The sequence below is a fragment of the Arachis hypogaea genome, chromosome 4, assembly GCF_003086295.3.
Source record: "Arachis hypogaea cultivar Tifrunner chromosome 4, arahy.Tifrunner.gnm2.J5K5, whole genome shotgun sequence".
NCBI classification, from domain to species: domain Eukaryota; kingdom Viridiplantae; phylum Streptophyta; class Magnoliopsida; order Fabales; family Fabaceae; genus Arachis; species Arachis hypogaea.
Window position 1 is genome coordinate 119,369,386 of NC_092039.1, and position 20,169 is coordinate 119,389,554.

The 20,169-nt window shown below is 29.4% G+C and overlaps 1 protein-coding gene and 1 long non-coding RNA gene across 2 annotated transcripts; one reads left to right on the forward strand and one right to left on the reverse strand.

Moving 5' to 3' along the window:
* Window positions 1–237: 237 nt before the first annotated feature.
* Window positions 238–4,920, reverse strand: LOC112797587 (U1 snRNP-associated protein usp106). The gene is made up of 13 exons (XM_025840606.3): window positions 4,278–4,920; window positions 4,119–4,171; window positions 3,398–3,566; window positions 3,251–3,314; window positions 2,580–2,659; window positions 2,233–2,386; window positions 2,053–2,114; window positions 1,826–1,897; window positions 1,486–1,544; window positions 1,084–1,165; window positions 915–955; window positions 615–836; window positions 238–540 (listed from the first exon to the last, which is right to left on the reverse strand). The coding sequence occupies exons 1-13, from the start codon at window positions 4,422–4,424 to the stop codon at window positions 522–524; spliced, it is 1,224 nt and encodes a 407-aa protein (XP_025696391.1). The 5' UTR covers window positions 4,425–4,920; the 3' UTR covers window positions 238–521.
* A 523-nt stretch (window positions 4,921–5,443) lies between these two features.
* LOC112795312 (uncharacterized) lies at window positions 5,444–7,153 on the forward strand. The gene is made up of 2 exons (XR_011881473.1): window positions 5,444–5,732; window positions 6,698–7,153. It is a non-coding gene; the product is annotated as an uncharacterized lncRNA (long non-coding RNA).
* The last annotated feature ends 13,016 nt before the right edge of the window (window positions 7,154–20,169 follow it).

A 20,169-nucleotide genomic window follows, 5' to 3' on the forward strand; every position in this document is an offset into this window, starting at 1 on the left:
AGATAACCAATACTAACTACTTAAAAATCGCATAAATCTTGTTGAATAATCATGTAAGTGTATTAAAATTAAATTTACTTAAATGTCTTAATAAGAATGTCATTATCAAGGAATAATATTATCCAAATTAAAATGGATGCCTGGTTTGATTTCAATTAATCAACTCGCAGTAAGTCTATATTTTAAGTGTGGGCAATCTTAAAGATATATTTGTACTAAACTAAAATTCACAATTCGTAACGACAAAATGATCGTATTTTGGATGGATAACAAATGTTAACACAATAAACCAACTATTTTAAAAAGTGCAAATGTCGATGAAGTGATCCAAGTAGGCAAATTACAAGGCGGACTTGATAGCTCTGAACCAACATCAATCCATCAAAACCATAAAGCTACACCTAAAGCTCAAGTTACATCCATCATTGGAGAATCCTCTCAACACAAATTGCAAAATTATTTTGTCCGACACCAGGCTACTAAAATATTATATCATAATCCAAATGATCCACATCAAATACCTAGTACCGATCATAGCGCCTGCCAGAGAAACGAAAGAGTTAGACATCACAAATACATTTCATAGTTGCCCAAAATTAGTGACAAAACTTTACCTGTGGCGATCATAGTCCCTGGATCTCTCACGTGATCTTGAGCGGGACCTCCGACGTCTCGATCGATCATAGTCTCTGTCACGTTCTCTATCATATCCACGATCTCTGTCGTGATGCCTATCGCGGTCTCTACTCCTACGATCATAGTCTCGCCCTCGTTCACGACTGTCACCTCGATCCCGGTCCCTACTTGGCTCACGATCCCTACTCCTTTCTTTTGATCTAGTGCCAAATAAATGCACAAAACACAATTAACTAATCATTAAATCATACTTACAAGCTTGTAGTAAAGAAATTCACCTCCTGTCATCAAGTGACTTCCGGCTCTTGGTCCTCTCCTCCTGAAGAAGAAAATAACATGATACCATATTGTGAGATAAATTCTCTCCCCAATAAACTATTCATGTATCATTAGATAAACAATTATCCAAAATAATTAAAAATAATAATTGCATATAAGATGTTTTACCTGGAGTTCTGCTAACTTCTCTCGAATCTGCATATACCCTAAATGGAGTTTCCCTCCAAAATGATCAGCTAAGCGGCGATCACTGAAAATAGTAACAAATAGTAAAATGGTACAGTGAAACATGCAAAAAAAAATAATATATTACAACTGATGTATCACATGATTTCCCCAAAAATTTTCTAGCTAAGAATAGCATTATCGACAAGCAAAAACAGAAAAGACGCACATTCTTTAGCTGCAAAAGTTATCCTCGTAAAACTGGCACAAGAGCCTGCTGGTGACAAGAGGTATTACTAACGGGTCAAAAGCTGAAGCACTTGAAACCCCAAATTCTAACTCCATAAATTCCTATCAAAACTTAAAGATGGGTAAAAAGATGTATTGCACAGGATCAGTTGTTACCTGTCATAAACACTCAAAAATGCTCCACATATGTCACACACGCGTAGCTTCTGATCAGTCTGAGTAGTTATATATGTATAAGAAAACATAAGAATCAATTGATATAATATAAGGAAAGCCATTCACACCCAAAAAAAGAAAAATGCTCATGTGTGCCAGCATACATGTGTATTTTGCTCTCAAAAAGGTAAAGTTGCAGTGAAATGCTTGGATGCAAGAATATGGAAAAAGACTTGACATTACACATTTCATTTATTTGGATGCATCATTTAAAATGTAATCGAAATATGAGTGCAGATTTAATCTCATTAAAGTTATAGAACACAGGAAATCTACTCACAATCCGCACATCAGCAGCTGTATATTTTGAAGAATTTGAATTATCCACTACAGGCTCCTGCCTTGCCGGAAGCTGACACAAAAATCAGATTGTTAACACACAGATCGAAATTGACAAGAAAAAAGCACAGCAGGTATATATGAACTCTTCGATTTAAATAAGCAAACAGTACCCAAAATGATTTCAATAGCAAGACAAACAAAACCATATTATAAAAAGTGAAGGACCTTCTTAAGTGCTTCGGCTTCTTCCAATGCTTTTTGCGCCTCATCAACCTTTCCTTGCTCGCCTGTTCATTAATCCAAACTTATATATTGTTAAATATAAATTAAAGGGATTTTTTCCTTAAAGAAGGCATCTCTCCTCAGTCTTCCAATGAGCTAAAGAATATCAGATCAGTGGCTTACCAAGGTCCTCGGCTTTCTTCAACTTCTCATTTATCATCTCTTGAGTTCGAGGATCAGGAGCAGCAACAGGAATGGGAGCCAAAGGAGGTGGATTTGGCAGAGGTTGAGGTAAAGATGCCCTGTCTTTGTTAAAGGCATCTAACAGGAGCATGGACTGTTTGGAAATTGTTAGAAAGTTAAAAGAATTGTTAGTATGCTCCTCTAAAATAGTGATCAGACAACTATCTTAATAGTCTAATGACAAAGGGAAACAATAAAAGGAAAAAGGTCAAACAATGATCCAGAGTTTACAACACCGACAACGACACATGGATCTTAGCATTCAAGGGTGATAACCGATAACTGACCTGCTTGTCTGCTCTTTTAGTTCTAAGTTCTTCCACAACCTCTAAAGCACGAATCTTGAGATCTGTCTTGCCTTCAAGATCTGCATCCAAAATTTTTTACATGGTGGAAAGATAAATAAAGACTTAAATTTTCATCATGGAATACACGTATCAAAGTATAACATCTCGTATAACTCCATGCTCATCAAAAGGGGGGAATATAAAAATATCAAGCGTACACAAATGTTCAAATCGTAAACACTACAAATGTTTTGAAAGTCTCATAATCAGCTTTGGTGAAAGGAATAAACCCTTTCAACTGATGTGGTTTTACATGTAATTAAACTTGAAAATATATGTTATGAATAGATGTAGGCTGCATAGCCACCATGCATGCAATTCTACAACATACCAGAACCATCAACAAATGTAGATACATTATCATTTTTCAAGCAAAGAACCATTAGAAAGGACAAAAAAGAAAACATTAATATAATACTTAGGCAATATATATATTCAACTTATCAGCAAAAACTACAACTTAAAGACCCTAAAAAAGGGGTTAGAATGGCATAAGCAGAAGTAATTCATGCATTATACCCCGTGGAATTGCAGGATTTTATACAATTAACGGAAAAGAGATGCAGGATCATCTACATGCTAACAAACGGAGTATGGACTAATAATTATACCATATTGATCAGCTTCTTTCAACTTCTCCTTGATTTCTTTTGACAACTCGAGCACCTCAGGAGTCTGCACATTCAACAGAACAATCATTAGAATTTATAGACCATCACAATCACTCAGAAAATCCCAACCATGCCTCATAGCGTCACCTGAGTAACTTCAGAGACTGAAATTGCAATTGCCGCTTTTGCATCTTCATCCTCAAGACGCTTCAGAGCTCTACCAATCTTCCTATCGCATTCACCAATGAGCTTGTCTATAACATCCTCCAACTCTCTGTCATAATTATCTGTCCCTTTCGCTTTTGCTTCCTCATATCTAGAAACGGTAAAGCAATACAACGTGAACCACGACTAAGCCATTTTGACAACAATATTATGCCCTATCACAAAACCATGTCTACTAAAAGGATCATTAATCTAAATCCCTTCTAATAGTTTTGTTTTCAGTTTCTTATGTGTCTACCTCTACCTAACCTACTAAGCTTCCCCCTCATCTGAACTACTACTATAACAAATGTTTCTACAGATTTTCTCATCACATGACAAAACCCCAAAAGGTAGGAAGCTTAGATCCTTCCCACCATAGGTAAAATCCATAATTCCTCACTAATTTACTCATTGTGAAGAATCAAACCTATATCAATAATTGGAGGGGCTCTTTTTTCCAGTGAAGAATCAGTATTATGACAAATCATTGGAGCACTCGTGCAGCAGGAGTAGATCATTAAAAATCAAGACTAAACCATTTTACAGCTAAAATCTTCAATTCAGGTAACATAAGAAAGAAAGAAAGAAAGAAAGAAGGGGGAAAAATTATAGAATAAGGTTAAAATGAGTAAAGTAAATAGAGATCGAGAAGGTAGTATACTCTTTCCGAAGCTGCAAGGAGTGAACCTTGGGGCATGGACCCATATCCATTTTCTGAAAGAGAAACAAAAATAACAAAACTAAAATTAAGCCCTAACCCTAACCATAAGGAGCAAGAAAGAAAGAGAGGGAGAGGAGAGATGGTTCGTTAGGTAGTTACAGTGAGCTGGAAGAGTTCGTGTGGGCAGAGACCGACGAGGTAGAGGCGGCAGACGTCTCGATCGTAGTACTTGCGGTTGACCTCTCTGACATCACCGTTCCGATTTGCTCCCATTAACACGTCCAGCTGCTTCCTTATGGCATCCATGGTGGTGGCGGTCGGAGGAGGAGGAGGAGGAGGAGCAGGAGAAACACCTACCCAATGGTTAGGGTTTCTATTGATACAGATTGGGAAGATTTCGACGACGGGATTTATTTTGCTTCTTACTACCTTTTTCTGTTTTTTACACACACACTCACTCACTCGCTCTTTCTTTTCTTCGGTTTTCTAATTTTTACTATTGTTTGTTCATTTTGGTGAATTTTATTTTTTGCGGGGTGCCCCTGAGATCTCTAGTATTTACCCGCAAAACCTTGGACTAGGTATGGACCTTGGCTTGAGATCAGGATTATGGACAAGCTCCAACTTCACTGGCCAAGTGGGATCCATCCCTCTTTCCGGGTTAAAAGAATGAAAAAGTGATATTGGGGGTAGGAGTGTTTCATGGATCGAAGTCGAATCCCATATGAGATATGACGTTGTTTATCTGAATTCGGTTCGAATCCAATTTGATCCGATCTACACAACAATAGAATCCGTTATTGGATTTTAAGTAGGTATCTATCTATCTATATATCTATATTATTCAGGTTTTAAAAATCAGATTGGACCAGTTGGTCAAACCGGTTCAATCAGAAACCGACAATAAAACGGCCGATCTTATATTTAGGTTCAGTTTGGGTAAACAATTTAATTAAACTCTTTTTGAAAAAATAGCTTAAACAATAAATGACTATATTAAAAGTAGTTTATAAATAAGTTATTTTGTATTTTAATTTTTAGTTCTAAAAATACTTATTTTATAAAAATGTAGTAAAAATAGTAATATTACGAGAGGAATTATTTTTTTAATTTTTCTATAAATTCCTAAAAAAATCGCAATTTAATTTTAAAAATTATACTAAACATTAATATTACTATTTTTTATAAGTCAAAAGTTTAAAACAATTACTTTTGAAAATTTTCAAACAGCCCTCATAACCATAGGAGAAAAAACCATTTGAAAATTGAATTGGTCAGTTCGAATAAAACGACGCCGTTTTGTTTATTCGGGAAAAAAAAAAAACAAAACAAAACAAAACAAAAGCAGAACCATTCGTGAACCAAACACCCCCCCCCCCCCCCGCCGCCCCCTCTTCTTCCCCCAATCATTCGTGCATTCCCTGGAGACCTCTGGAGCCAAGGAAAACCCTAGCCCTTCATCGACGCCGCCGTCCCCAGGTCCTCAGCGCCACCGCTGCTTCCTCTTCCCCGTGTTGTTTTCGTTTTCGCTGGCACGTCGTTTTCATCTTCCTCTTCCCCAGGTAGCTCGGCACGTCGTTTTCATCTTCGCTGGCTTCTCGGCACGGAACCCAGGTTAGTGACCCTGCTTTCAATTCTTCGCCTCCGCTTCTTCCTTTTAATTTCTGAATGTTCGGTCTTCTTCTTCGTTTGAAGTTCTGAAATTGTTGTTCAATTTTTGTTCCATTTTTCTTGTAATGTTTTGTAAATTGTAATTGTCTGCTGCTGATGGATCTGTCTTGTATTTGCTGGTTGCTGATGGCTGTAATTTTTTTTTTCAAATTTACTGATGGCTCGATGGCTCTGTTAGTCTGTTGCTTTCAATTCTTTGCTCTGTTACTGATGGCTCGATGGCTCTGTTAGTTGCTGATGGCTCTTAATTTTTTTGTTCAAATTTACTGATAGCTTTGTTTGTAGTTGCTGGGTGAAGGTTTAGTGTTTTGGAATGTTTTATAATGTGCTAATGTTTGTAATTGCTGGCTTTGTTTGTAATTGATGGGTGAAGGTTTAGTGTTTTGTGATTATTGGTTAATGTGTTGGCTTAGTGTTCTCTCTTCTCCAGATTTCCCTTCTCCCTGTATTTCTGCATGTTGCTGAATTGGTAATCAATAAATTTGCCTTTTTGCTGTAAATCGGGACTTTACTATGATTTGTTAAATTTGTTGCTGTAACTTGAATTTGTTGCTGAATTTGTTGCTTCCCAGTCACAGAATCAGAACAGAATGCTCAGTCAGTGCTTGATTGATTGGCTTTGCTCACTGATTGTATTTTAAGATAAATTTTAAATAGATAACTTTTAAATTTTAAATTTGCACTGCCTATGTTACTGATTCACTGTTCTTTCAGTGCTTTTTGTTGTTGTTAATCATTGTGATGAGCTTTGTTAAAGTTTGCACTGCCTATATTACTGAGTGTTCCTTCAGTGCTTTTTGTTGTTGTTAATCATTGTGATGAACTTTATTAAAATTTGCAGTACCTATGTTCCTTCAGTGCTTTTTGTTGTTGTTAATCATTGTGATGAACTTTATTAAAATTTGCAGTACCTATGTTACTGATTCACGGATTCATCCCTCTTATCATTATCATCGGCATGAACCCCGAACCAAAACCCCAACTTTCTGGATAAATTTGTAACGAAAGCTGATTGAGACTTTTTCTTCTACTTAAGGTATGAATCAGAATGATGAGGCCAAGTTGTGAATAGACAAGTGTCAACGGACTATAATATATATTGAGTTTGTGACATTAGAAGGGTGTAATAATAACAATAATGGAGTCATGTTATTTGAATATTGAGGTTTAACATTTAAACTCTCAGCTTCTCAGCCATGTTTGATTCTTCATCTCAGTTGATTCTTAATTTTTCTAATATACGGAGCTTTCTGAATCAAGTGGATCAGATTATGTAGTTTTCTTGATTTGGGATATTTTTGGAGACGCATTAGAAGAGCTATTTTATTATTATGTTTGCTATAATAATATTCACATGTTCTGTATGCTTGTTGGTTGAAATTATTTGGTCTGTTTTCTTTGGTTTCTGCTATGTGCTGTGATACGTTAAGAAGTGAGATAGATTAATGATAACCGATTAATGATGGTACACCTGTTTAGGATTTTTTAAATTGTACCATAAAATTTCTGTCCCTTGCTTATCATGTTACGCTGAATACGGTGAGGAGGATGAGGAGGAACAAGGAGAAGAGGAAGAAAATGGAGAGGAGAGAACACTTGAGGAAGACCAAAGTGGATGAAATAATGATGAGATGTAATAACTTGAGAAAGTGTATAAAGATCATTATCACCGGGAGCTGTAACAATTATTAACCTTTTATTCTTAACATTGATTCATGTAGTTTAGTTTTAATAATATTTGATTCCATCATATTTTCAGTTGTTTTAATAGGTACATGTGTAAGGACATTAAGAAGAGTATTTATAATTTGTGATATGGCTGGTAGCCTCATTGATGAACTAAATGAATACCAAATTTTTTATCGAGTCCTCCCTTCCTCCTTTTATTCCTTGCTTTTTTAATTGCATACCATGAATGTACCTGTCTTTAGTTTTGGAAATTCACAGATCGACAAATTCGATGCTTCAGTGCATTGTCGCAACCATCTGAAGAATCGAGATTCAAGAGGCTTATAGAGCAAGATTCAAGAGACTTGGATGCTTCATTTTTTTTTTTTTACTATCTTCAAGTTCTAATTTTTCTTCTATGTGGTATTTTCATTTAATGATTTAATTGGTTTTTGGTTCATACAATTCCATAAGAAAAAATGTGTCTAATTACTAAAATAGAATAGTAAATGTTAGATATACTAGCAAAATCAGCGGTAAACTCTATTAATTTGAGCTACAGACATATGTAGTAGAGTTTTGTCGGCAATGCACCATGAAGTAGTTTTGACAAATAGGTAATCTTGCTTTCCATAAAACACTTGCTTCAATTTAAACTTTTTTTAGTTAAAGTACATAATTTATTTTTGGTAGTACTAAAAATTTAAAAGGGACTATTTTCAATGCAAATAACATATTTTTGTGATAATATTTGTTAGGTGTATAATTAACTTAAAAAGCGAACCTTACTTTATTAAAAATTTAACTGTTTTTGGCACGAAATTTAATTTTGGCTAGGTATTGTTCTCCTCAAGATTTTTAGTTCATATGAAAGATTGATGCATTAGCACATAGATTTATTTTCATAATTTTATACATAAAGCGATAAGTTTGAGGCTATATAGTTTTATTCATTCATCACTATTGATAGAGGGGATGATATCCCTTTGATCGAGTCCATTTTAACTAATTAAGCATAAATTGACTTCTCTATAAAATTAATAAATAATTTGATTTAAGTTTTTAAATGATATAATTTTTAACTCTAGGATATCCTCTGCTGTTAGATTTTAAATTAAAGATTGACTTGAAATAATATGATATCTTTTGCAGCTGAACAAAAAAGGTTTAGAATTTAAGATTTAAAAAAAATGTATACATGATTTTATGAGAAATTTTTAAAATAATAATTAGCATTGTTGAACTTTGAGTAACTTCATACTTCATAGATGCTCTGTATTTGTTTGTTTAAAAAGATGTTGGATAAGAAATTTTAAATTCAGAACTAATTAGGACTTACAATATTTATTGTGAAGTTTGGTAGAAAGTAGTGTTAGTCCTTGCTTTTAGCAAAGATTAAAAAAATTGAACACATTCTTAATCTTTGGTGTGCTTTGTTATATTTACTTTTACTTGAAGCATCATTGTAAAGTTAAAAGATGAATGTGAGCAAAAATGCAACATATCTTGAAAACCATTTACACCTTTATATTAAAAGCAAATTTTGTAATTACTAAGCTTCTTTTCGCAATGCCATCCCATCTTAGAAATCTATATTTATGTCACTTTGGGTGGTATAATTATTAAAAAGTAAAAAAAATTTAAAAATAGTCTTAAGGTTTGCATAAATTTTATTTTATGATAAACATTTGAAATTGGATTTATAGAGTTTTATAAAGTTAACTTGAATTCAAATTACAAGATTGACAAGGCCGTACTAGGTAAGCATTCCTTAACTCATGATTGACAATAATATTTTCATGTTCTTTTGAATATCTTTTTTCAAGTTTTTTAATATTAATTTTCTGGATAAAATTATCTTTTTCTATTCCTTCTTTAAGTTTATGTTTACTTGAAGCATTAAAAGATAGAGACTAATAGTGCAAATGAAGATTGAGAATATATAAGTTTAGAACTAAAATTTAAATGAAGATTTATCAATATTTTTATTTGAGGTAGAAATATTAGGTATAGAATGCAATGCAATATGTTGTATTAAAGACCAAAAATTCTTCGGCAACAGTAGTGTAGTGTGGCCAATTCTAGAGCTAAGATATCATTTTTTTTATTAATATTTTTTAACTAAAGCCGATATTGTAAGGTTAGTTGTGGTTGTTGGAAGCTTTTAAGATCTTTTAAAAGGGATGCACATAATTGAAAGGTTTTTACATCTTTTATGCATACAATTTTATTGATGACATAATGAGGGTCATGAACGATTTGTTAAAGTAATTTAGGAATTTTTTTTTATTTTACTATAACATGCAAATTATTTGTTAAAGTAAAATAAATTTAAGTAATTACAATAATTTATTATAAATTATAATTAAAAATACATATTTTAAAATACAAAATTCTATCTTTAATTAGCTAAATCTACAAAAAAGTAAGAACAATTAGCATTTTATTTCTGACTTCTAGCATTTATTTTCAATTATAATTCTTTAAACATATTAGTAGGATGGATTTAGGTTGCAAGTCATATTAATTTCACATCACTTATGATAGTATTTGTCAATTTTAAAGATTTTAAAAAATGTTACAATAGATCTAGAGTCAAACTTAATAGGAGATATTAATTCGATAGTTTACTTAGAATCACGTAAAACCTTGATTGATTTTTTTTTTTTTAGTGTAAGACCAAAAAAAAAGTTTAATTTAAGTAACATGATTGTTTACAATTTGCAACTATGAACTATCTTATAAATTATTTACATGACTAAATTTATTGATAGAAAGTTATTGATGAACTAAATCCTTTTAAAATTAGGACCTTAAGTGATAGTTACAAATTTTTTATGTGAATTATGTACATGAACTAATTCTTTAATATACTTTAATTAATGAAATTATTATTTTATTGTCTTTTTTTATTTTTGAAGTATGTAATACTATTATTCGAATTGACATCCACATCATGAAAGGATATATCGCTAAACCCATCTCAATTCACTTTAACTATGGTTGGTTTTTCTAATTCTGATTATTTTACACAGGAGAGATTGGTGAAAAAAAATGCTTAGCTTCATTTAGCGATTTTATTAAAAGATTTAAGATAAATATCTACTTCTAATTGTTTCTCAATAAATTTTTAAGTTTTTACTATTTGTTTTAACAATGTTTACCATAGATGTATTCTTATTAAGCTGTGGGTTTATATTCTTATTAAACTCCATGTTTTGCTGATTATGACAACAAATGAGGCAGGTAGCATAGTTGAAAGAAATTGTGTTCTTGAACTTCTAAATTTACCTATATTTTTTAAAAAGCAAAATAATTTTTTATTTCTAATTTATCACATTGCATGCATGGGTTTGACGTGCTTATTTTAAGTTATCGTATACTATCTATTATAAAACAAAAATTTTTAATAACAATATAACATATTATTTTTAGATTGGTCACTTTTATTATTAGTGATACTTTTTTAATGTATTACTCTTTTTCTATCTACGTTAACAATTTATTTGTGCGTCTGTGCGAGTAAAACAAATAATACCATTATGAGATCAATGTAAACTATATTTAAATTATTAATTGGTGTGAAAAATAAATGAGCACTATTAATATCTGAAAAAGTAATGTACTCTAATTTAATACAGAATAAAGTACTATTTTAATTTTTAATTAGTAGAAAATTTAGAACATTATGTATATTGGGGAAAACTCTGCGTACAAGCGATTAGGGCTTGTAAGTATTACAAGCTAATTAAACTCTAATCCCCAAAATTCGCTGCAAGTGCTACGTTCCTTACACGCGCTACATCCCTTCTTCTTCTCCTTCTTTTTCGATCGTTCTTTTCTCCTCCTTTCTCAATGGTTTGTTCTTCGTCGTTGACGTTAGTTCCTCCACATACTGTTACGACACATTTTCATTGCACCTTCTTCTTCTTCTTGCTGCACGTTCTTCTTCCTCTTCCTCTTCTTCTTCTTCTTTTCTTTTGTTTCTTGCCTTCTCTTTCTCCTTCTTCATTTACGTGCTTTTCTCTCTGTTTTCTTTTTTCGTTATTCTTGATTTCTATTGTTTTTTGACATCAAGCTCTGAAATCGTTTTTAAAGAAGAAGAAGTAGCAGAAGATGAGGAGGAGAAAGAGAAAGAGTTCTGAATTATGCATGATTTTGGGTGTATTTCTTAAATCCTTTGGGTGTATTTCTATAATCGTTTGGGTGAATTCCTGTAACCGTTTGGGTGTATTTCTGTAATCTCTTGGGTGTATTTTATGTAATCGTTTGGGTGTATTTCTGTAATCTCTTGGGTGTATTTTATGTAATCGTTTGGGTGTATTTCTGTAATGCTTGCCATTTTTTCTGAAATGAAAAATACACCCATAGATATCAGTAAGATACACCTATAGATATGAGTCAGATACACGCATAGATATCAGTCAGATATCACTCAAATACACCCAAATGATTACAGAAATGCACCCAAAGGATTACAGAAAATACACCCAAACGGTTACAAGAACCCAAACGATTATAGGAATACACCCAAAGGGTTACAGAAAATACACCCAAAGGATTTAAAAAAATACACCCAAAATTCGTTGAAGTACATCTTATGCATAATTCAGAACTCTTTCTCTTTCTCTTCCTCATCTTCTGCTGCTTCTTCTTCTTCAAAAACGATTTTACCATGAAAAATCGAAAAAAAAAAAAAAGAGAAAACAGAGAGAAAAGACGTAAATGAAGAAGAAGAAGAAGAGAAAAAGAGGAAGAAGAACGTGCAGAAACGAAAGAAAAGGAGAAGAAGAAGAGTAAGAGGAAGAAGAACGTGCAGCAAGAAGAACAAGAAGAATTTCAGAAACCATGAAAATCGAAAAAAAACGAAGAAGAAGAAGAAGAAGAAGAAGAAGAAGAAGAAGAAGAAGAAGAAGAAGAAGAAGAAGAAGAAGAAGAAGACGAAGACGAAGACGAAGACGAAGACGAAGAAGAAGAAGAAGAGAAGAAGAAGAAGAAGAAGAAGAAGACGAAGACGAAGACGAAGACGAAGAGGGACCGTTTGAGTGGGACGCGTGTAGTTACGCTCCATTCAAAATGAGTTAATGCGCGTGTTAATGAAGTTTGGGCTGATAACTTGTAAAACTTGTACGGCCTTTTTACTTGTATGTGTAGCAGGCCCCATGTATATTTTGACAGAATCATTTATGAATAATAACATGACATAATACTCCATAGCATTTCTTTTTTGAAAAAAAAGACAAATAGGTTATTGACCTTTTGATCCACGGACATTTAACTCTTTGAGAATTTAAAAATACATTTAAATTCCTAACTTTTTTAAAATTTAGACATATCGATTCCTCATCTTTACTTGGGTCTATCAGACCCAATGAAAAAGTTAAATGTGACTCGCGTTGTGATTGATACAGATGCACACGTGGGAGAGTTTTTAAAATTGGATAAATTAGATCCAAGGATCAATGTGTTCAGATTTTGAAGAAATTAGAAACTTAAATGTATTTTTAAATTTTCAGAAACTTAAATGTAATTAGGGATTGATTTGTCATTTTTTTTAATAGCAATTTTTTTATTTGCTTAAAAATTTTCATATATTTTTCAAACAAATCAATGTTCCTTTATTTTTAACATTAAATAATATCTCAAATATATTTTACATTCACATTATTATAGTCTTTATTTATCTTGCCTGCGCATTGCGCAGATATCTTGCTGGTTGTTACTAATTGGAGCAGATTTCCGGGACTTGGAGGTCTTGGAGTTCATAGAACTTGGCATTGCCATTAGGAAGCTTGATATGTTGTGATAAGTCCTCATATGATATAATGTTGCATATCACAAGTAAGATTGCACATTATGTGATCACATGAGTTTTCGTTTGTGGGATATTTATGGTGAGTTATTTTACTATTTATCAATTTTTTTTGATGTTCTTGATTTTTTTCGGTTTTTTTAAATAGGCTAATAATATTACAATAGATCAATACCTTTAAGTTACCGTGTAAATAATGAAAATTAAATATGATTATTATGTTTAACTATGAGTTTTAATAGTATAGTATGTATAAGTAATCACTGAGAAGATAGTTAGAGTATCGGAGATTGAATGATATCTCTTAACAAATTTTTTTAATTATTGTGAAACTGTTCTTCCTCTTATTTTTTGGAATAAACTATGTATATAATTAGTATTAGTTGAGTTCTTTGTTCTTGATTTATTCATTCTTTATTAAAAGTTTTTTTTATATATATTCTAAGTGTGGTATTGTTCTTGTTATTACTGTAAGATAAATATTATTGTTGACAGACGATAAATTTTTTTTATTTTATCTTTTAGTGTGTTTAATAAAATTTTAGTAATAAAAATAAAAATACTAAAAAATTTAAAAAATGTCTCTTTTAAAAGTTATAATTTATTTTTTTATTTTATTTAAAAAATATTTTTAATATAATAAATAAATAAATAAATAAATATTTTTATATTGTTGTATCAAAATATAATTGTTAAATAAAAAAATATTTTTACATAAAATATCAAAAATTCATAAAATTATTTTTATTTTTTTAATTTTTTTTTTTTGAAAATAAGATCACTTAAAGAATTTTCATAAAAATTTATCAAAAGAAGCCTAAAGATTAGTTTTCCTCTTTGCCTATTTATTATTTAATCATTGATATGATTTAAAATTAATTATGCTTTTTATCATTAATAAATCATCTCCAGCAACTTTTGTAAATAAATAGATTGTTGAGTTACTAAATTACTTATGTAAAATTTTCTCCACATGATTATAACACAATAACTTTATAATAACAATGCTAACAATGGACCATTTTTCATGACCAAAAAGCTTTTTCCCAAACATAACTTCAAAAGTTAAAACTAACCAGTCTTAATCCTAACCCGTCTTAATCATTCCACTTCCTAACGTAACTATAGCTTAATCATCCATTCTTGAAACAAACTTCTCACCAACTCAGCAAGTAACACGGCAGTTTTTTTTTGGAGGGTTGAGTCATGCACCTAAATATCAACATTAAAACATATAAATAAATTAACATTCAACATTAAAACATACAAATAAATTAACAGAAAGCTTTAGTTTAACAAATTACTTAACCTATAAATAAATATTAATGATATTAAAATTTTAATTATATCTCTTACCATACCACTAAAGTTCATGACAGTCGAATGGTGTCACTAGAAGATGAAATTTTTACTGTGACTAAAAATAATTATTTATTCTTTTATTTTTTTATTAAGTACTAAACTTGATATATTAATTAAACAAATAATAGACACAAAAAAAATTTAAACAAATAATTATTCATTTTTTCATTTTATTGTTCAATAACATTATAAAAAACTTTTACTATTAAAAATTTAAATACATTTAAGTATATATATTAAAGAAAGAAACAAAAAATTAAAAGAGTTTAGGAAGAAACGAAAAATTATTTAGAAAAGTATTATTTTTATTATTCATATTTCTTATCTGTGATTATAAGGTTCTTACCAATATATAGACCAAGAGTATGCTAAGAGTACACTCATTATAGAATAATATCCTAATAAATTATATTGATTTTTTTCTAATCTTTTCTGATTTTGTTTCCTAATTATGATATTCTAATACTCCCTCTCAAGGTGAGTAATGGATCACCAATACTCAACTTGGTTAGAACTTTATCAGGAGCTTGTTTTGAAACTGCTTTAGTAAGAATATCAGCCTCTGATCTCACAAGTGGAAGTTTGATAATGCTATTCTCAATTTTTTCTTTGATAAAGTGTCGATCCATGTTCTATCATATTGTACGGGATTCTCTAAAATGTTGAGCAAAAACAAACATTGTAAATTAACGATAGATCCAAACACGACTTTCAACTACTGCTAAAACTAAAGTACTGAAAATTAAAGATAGATGAAACATAAGTTTCCACTACTACCTAAAAATAGAACATCTGAATCTCTCAAGAGAGTAACATTATACTACAACTCAAAACACACACTAGTTTAAACTTCTGTAGAACTCCAACTATTTCCTTTTTCAATGCATCCTTCGTCTGAAAAAAACAAAAGAAAAAAGATGATCCGATAAATATCTCAGAAAAATATGAAAATCTACTTTTAAAGATAAAATAGTAAACAATAAAATTATACCATCTCAAAAATCTCATTTGGGTAGGTGATCAAAGTATTAGAATATCATAATTAGAAAATAAAATCAGGAAAATATCAAAGAGGATTAGAAAAAAATCAATGTAATTTATTAGGAATAATATCCTAATATTCCTAATAAATTATATTGATTTTTTTACCAATATATAGACCAAGAGTACGTTAAGAGTACGCTAAGAGTACACTCGTTATAGAATAATATCCTAATAAATTACATTGATTTTTTTCTAATCCTCTTTGATATTTCCCTGATTTTGTTCCCTAATTATGATATTCTAATACGCACATATTCTTATCACAGAGACAAGTTAGATTGCAAACAACGCTAACAACAAAACATTGGCAAACGCCACCATTGCAGAAAGCGTGGAGACAGTAGTAGCAACAAGATGTCTCCAGTTCGGCTACCGAAGCCTTTAGACGATTTCGACAGATACTACTCATACACATACAACCATCATGGCAGTTTGTTTTGTTAGTTTTGCATGGAGACGTTGTCTGCATACAGTCACCGCTGCAGGTACATTCTCCTTGGCCTTTTTGGATTTCTTTACTTTTTTTTTGTTTTCTTCTTTGTCTTTCTTCTTGTCCTTCTTCAGTGAGCCTCCAACAAGAAAAAGATTCAGTAATTGGGTAGACATTTTTTTGGTAGAAAATTAGATAGAAGATATGTATACAACCAAATAGTTGATGTTATGAAGTATATATAGACTGTTCAGTATGTATACCAGCTACTATTTTGGAAGATCAAATTCCAAGTGGGTCCGGTTGTTTGTAATTTATTTATCGTGTAGCTTTGTTGTAATGTACAAGACTAGCCTTACTAGAGAGAAAAAAGACAAAATTGGACACTTAGGCTGTATTTATTTTTGGAGACATGACAATAAGACAGAGACAATAAAACGGAAACACTAAAAATTATTTTGTGTTTTGTGTTTGGATACGATGGATAAGACACTAATGCAAAATAACTAAAATAGCTATGTAATTATAAATTTTTTACATCAAGTACAAATTAATTTAATAAAAAATAAGAGTACGTAGGAGTACAGAAAATTACAAGAAAAATTGGTCTATGAACTAATAAGATAAAAATAGTATTAAAGTAACAAAATTAAGAATAAATAAAGTAACATAAAATAGAAAAAATTTTGATTAAAAAAAAGTCCGTGTCCACCTTTTTAAATTCTGTGTCCATTATTGTCCTTCGTAAAAGAATGGACACAAAAATATAAAATAGTATCTCGGCATGATAGTGATTTTTTTTTTACCAAAGATAGGAGATTCGAACCCACAATCTTTTAATTGACTATGGAAAGATTATGCCATTTGAATTATAACTCATTGGCTTGTGATGTTCTTATTCCTTCTTTGAAATGATGGACTTTAATTAAATTATAAAAAATATTACATAGGGGTATTAGTAACTTATGCAACAAATTATATAATATAAATATATAATACTTTTGTAAAAGAAAAAAAACAAGATTAACACATAAATAGTTTTGTATGTGAAATAATTTTAAATATCATGGTTTCTTTTCTTTAAATGTTAAGATAATCATAGTTTAAGAACTTAAGATTGTTAAATTTTATATGTTCATGAACTTTTAATATGGTTAAAATAGTCTATTTTTACAAATTTTTGTGTGTTAAAATAGCTAAATCATAAATAATACTTCATTAAAATAATTATAAATTTTTCTATATCATAAAAATAACAAATTATTTCTAATAAATAAAAAATTGTTTTTATTTTTAAAATTTTAAATAATTTAATACCTCAATAATTTTTTAAAAAAATGAGAATTAATTTGTTACTTTATTTATAAGATATTAATTTGTTATTTTTTTATTTATATACAAAATATTTATTTTCAATTTTTATTAAAAAATATTTATATTTATACATATTATTTGTTAATTTAACAACATAAGTTGTAAAATTAAGAAAAAAATGAGTATTTACAGGCACAAAATACGAAATAATGAAACAAAAAGAATCATTCTTATTTTCAAAGGCTATCAGACAAAATTATGGTAACAAATATTTAATTTTAATTATAAATATCAATAAAAAATATTTTAGTTTGTATTCAAATAAAATATAAAAAAATTTAAAAACTAATAAAAATCTAAATTTAAAATAAAAAAATTACGTTCTTAAAAATCTATAAATTTAAATTTAAAAAAATAGATCTAATATATAATCATCTATTTTTTTCCCACGCTATCCCCCAACCCGACAGGTCGAGGACTAATCCGCCGCGGATATGAGCTCCATTTAAGGGTCTGCCGCTGGCCAATGGCCAATGGGTTGCTGCATGCACAAGGCGGGATTCGAACCCTCGACACTTGTTTAAGCGGACAAGTGAGCTGACCACTCGACCAACCCAAATTAAAATTAGTTTTTTTATTTAAGCAAAAAATTCTAATTTATATAGTATTCTAAAAGATTAAAAACTAATTTATTATTGTTGTTATAATTATTGTTGTTAAAAACTGTTTTGTCCAAATTTTTTTTATTAAAACTTAATCAAAATATTCTATTTTATATATGCAATAATTTATTAACCAACAACATACTCTTAAATAAAATTATATTTAACCAAATATCAATTTAATATTACTTTTAACATAAGCCAAATAGAAAAAATGTGACTCAAAAACATAAAAGGGTAAAAAAAAGTTTGATTTGGATTCAGTGATTATATTTATCCATATTACACTTATTTGAAATAAAGTACTTGTTATAAATTCTAGTAACTTGCGTTACTCTCCCTTTTCTGAATATTTAAAACTCTTAACAAATTAATTAACTTTTTGTTCTTTTACAAAATATAGCATTATTTTATTTTTTAAGAGTTTAATTTTGATATTGTGATAGTGTAAAATATTTTACACAGTCGTACAATTACATCAATTTTTTTTAAATGACCATTCACACTGCTAATAAAAATAATAGTTATTTTTAGTGATATAGTATTACGTAATTAAATGCACATATAAAACTATTTTATATTAACGGTGCATCAAAATTAAAATTTTTAAATAATAGAAATATAAACAAAATTAACTATCCTAGCATAATTTCTCATCGCCTTTTAAATAAATGAATCCAATAATACAACTTGCATACAAAATCTTAGTAATTAAATCAATAATATGTATCTATATATATTTTTCGTATTAAATCATACATTTTTTTATATAGATCTTTAATTACCACAATCATTAAAACTTATTTATAATAGTATACCAAATAATTTTTTATCAAATACTAAATACATATTTTTTTTACGCAATATCTAATTTTTACTTTTTTACACAATAACTAATTTTTGGTGTATGAAGTATGAACAATATAATTAAAAATTAATACGAGATACAATAAAACAAAAACAAAAATAGAATAAACAAAAAATTTCTAACACTGAGTGCATTTCGCCAAAGCTATATGGTTGAGAAAAAAAAGGCATTTTAAGCTTGCAAGAGTGGAGGACAAATTAAGAATTTCAACCTAAAGAAAACTTGAGAAAAGAAGAACCAGTTGTATGATCTATAAACACTCCAAACCTTCATATGCATAATATGTTTCATCCTCAAATCTGAGCCTTGTGTATTATTTAATGTTATATCTCAATGGTAATGATAATTGAAATTTCAGACTTCTAAAAAAATACATGCCATGCCTGAAAGTTTTCTTATACTATTCACTCTTTGTTAATTTCCTAACTAACTTATTGAACTGTATATAAATTATTGAGTATTAATAGGAATATTTAACTAGTAAAATTATCTTTATTAAATTTTTAACGAAGTTATATATTAGTTTTGTTTAGATATATATTTTTTTATATACGTATTTTAATTTATTTTTTTAATAAATAATCTCATAATAACATTATAATTTTTATAATAAAAAATTAAATTAATTTTTTATTATTCTAAGTATGTAAAAAAATAAGGAGAATAAAAATATTAAAAAATTAAATTTTATTTTTCATTAATTCTATCCCTACATTACAGAATATTGTTTTGTTATACAAATAACAAAGTAAAAATATTAACCTTTTAATAAGGCACATATAAATTAAGTATTTTATAAAACATTATCAGAACTAGCAATTTGTAAGTAGTTAAAAACCTTTGTTTCTGAATCTTTATAATTTGAAGCCATAAACATTGATTCATTAATACTAGTTATGTATTTAATTTTCCTGTTATATGTACGAATGAAAATTAATCTTTGATCTTATTCATATATATTTTATTATCTTAATTAGATAATATATGTTAATATACATTGATGTGACCATATATATATATATATATATATATATATATATATATATATATATATATATATATATATAATTGACTACTTATTATATATGATATAAATTAAAAAAAAAAAAGAAAAAGAGTTTACTTATTGTAACAAATTATCCTTTTAGATGTTAAAAGTAAGAATCGTATCTTTCACCAAACGTGTAATTTTAATTTCGGACACATATGAAGTTGTTTAG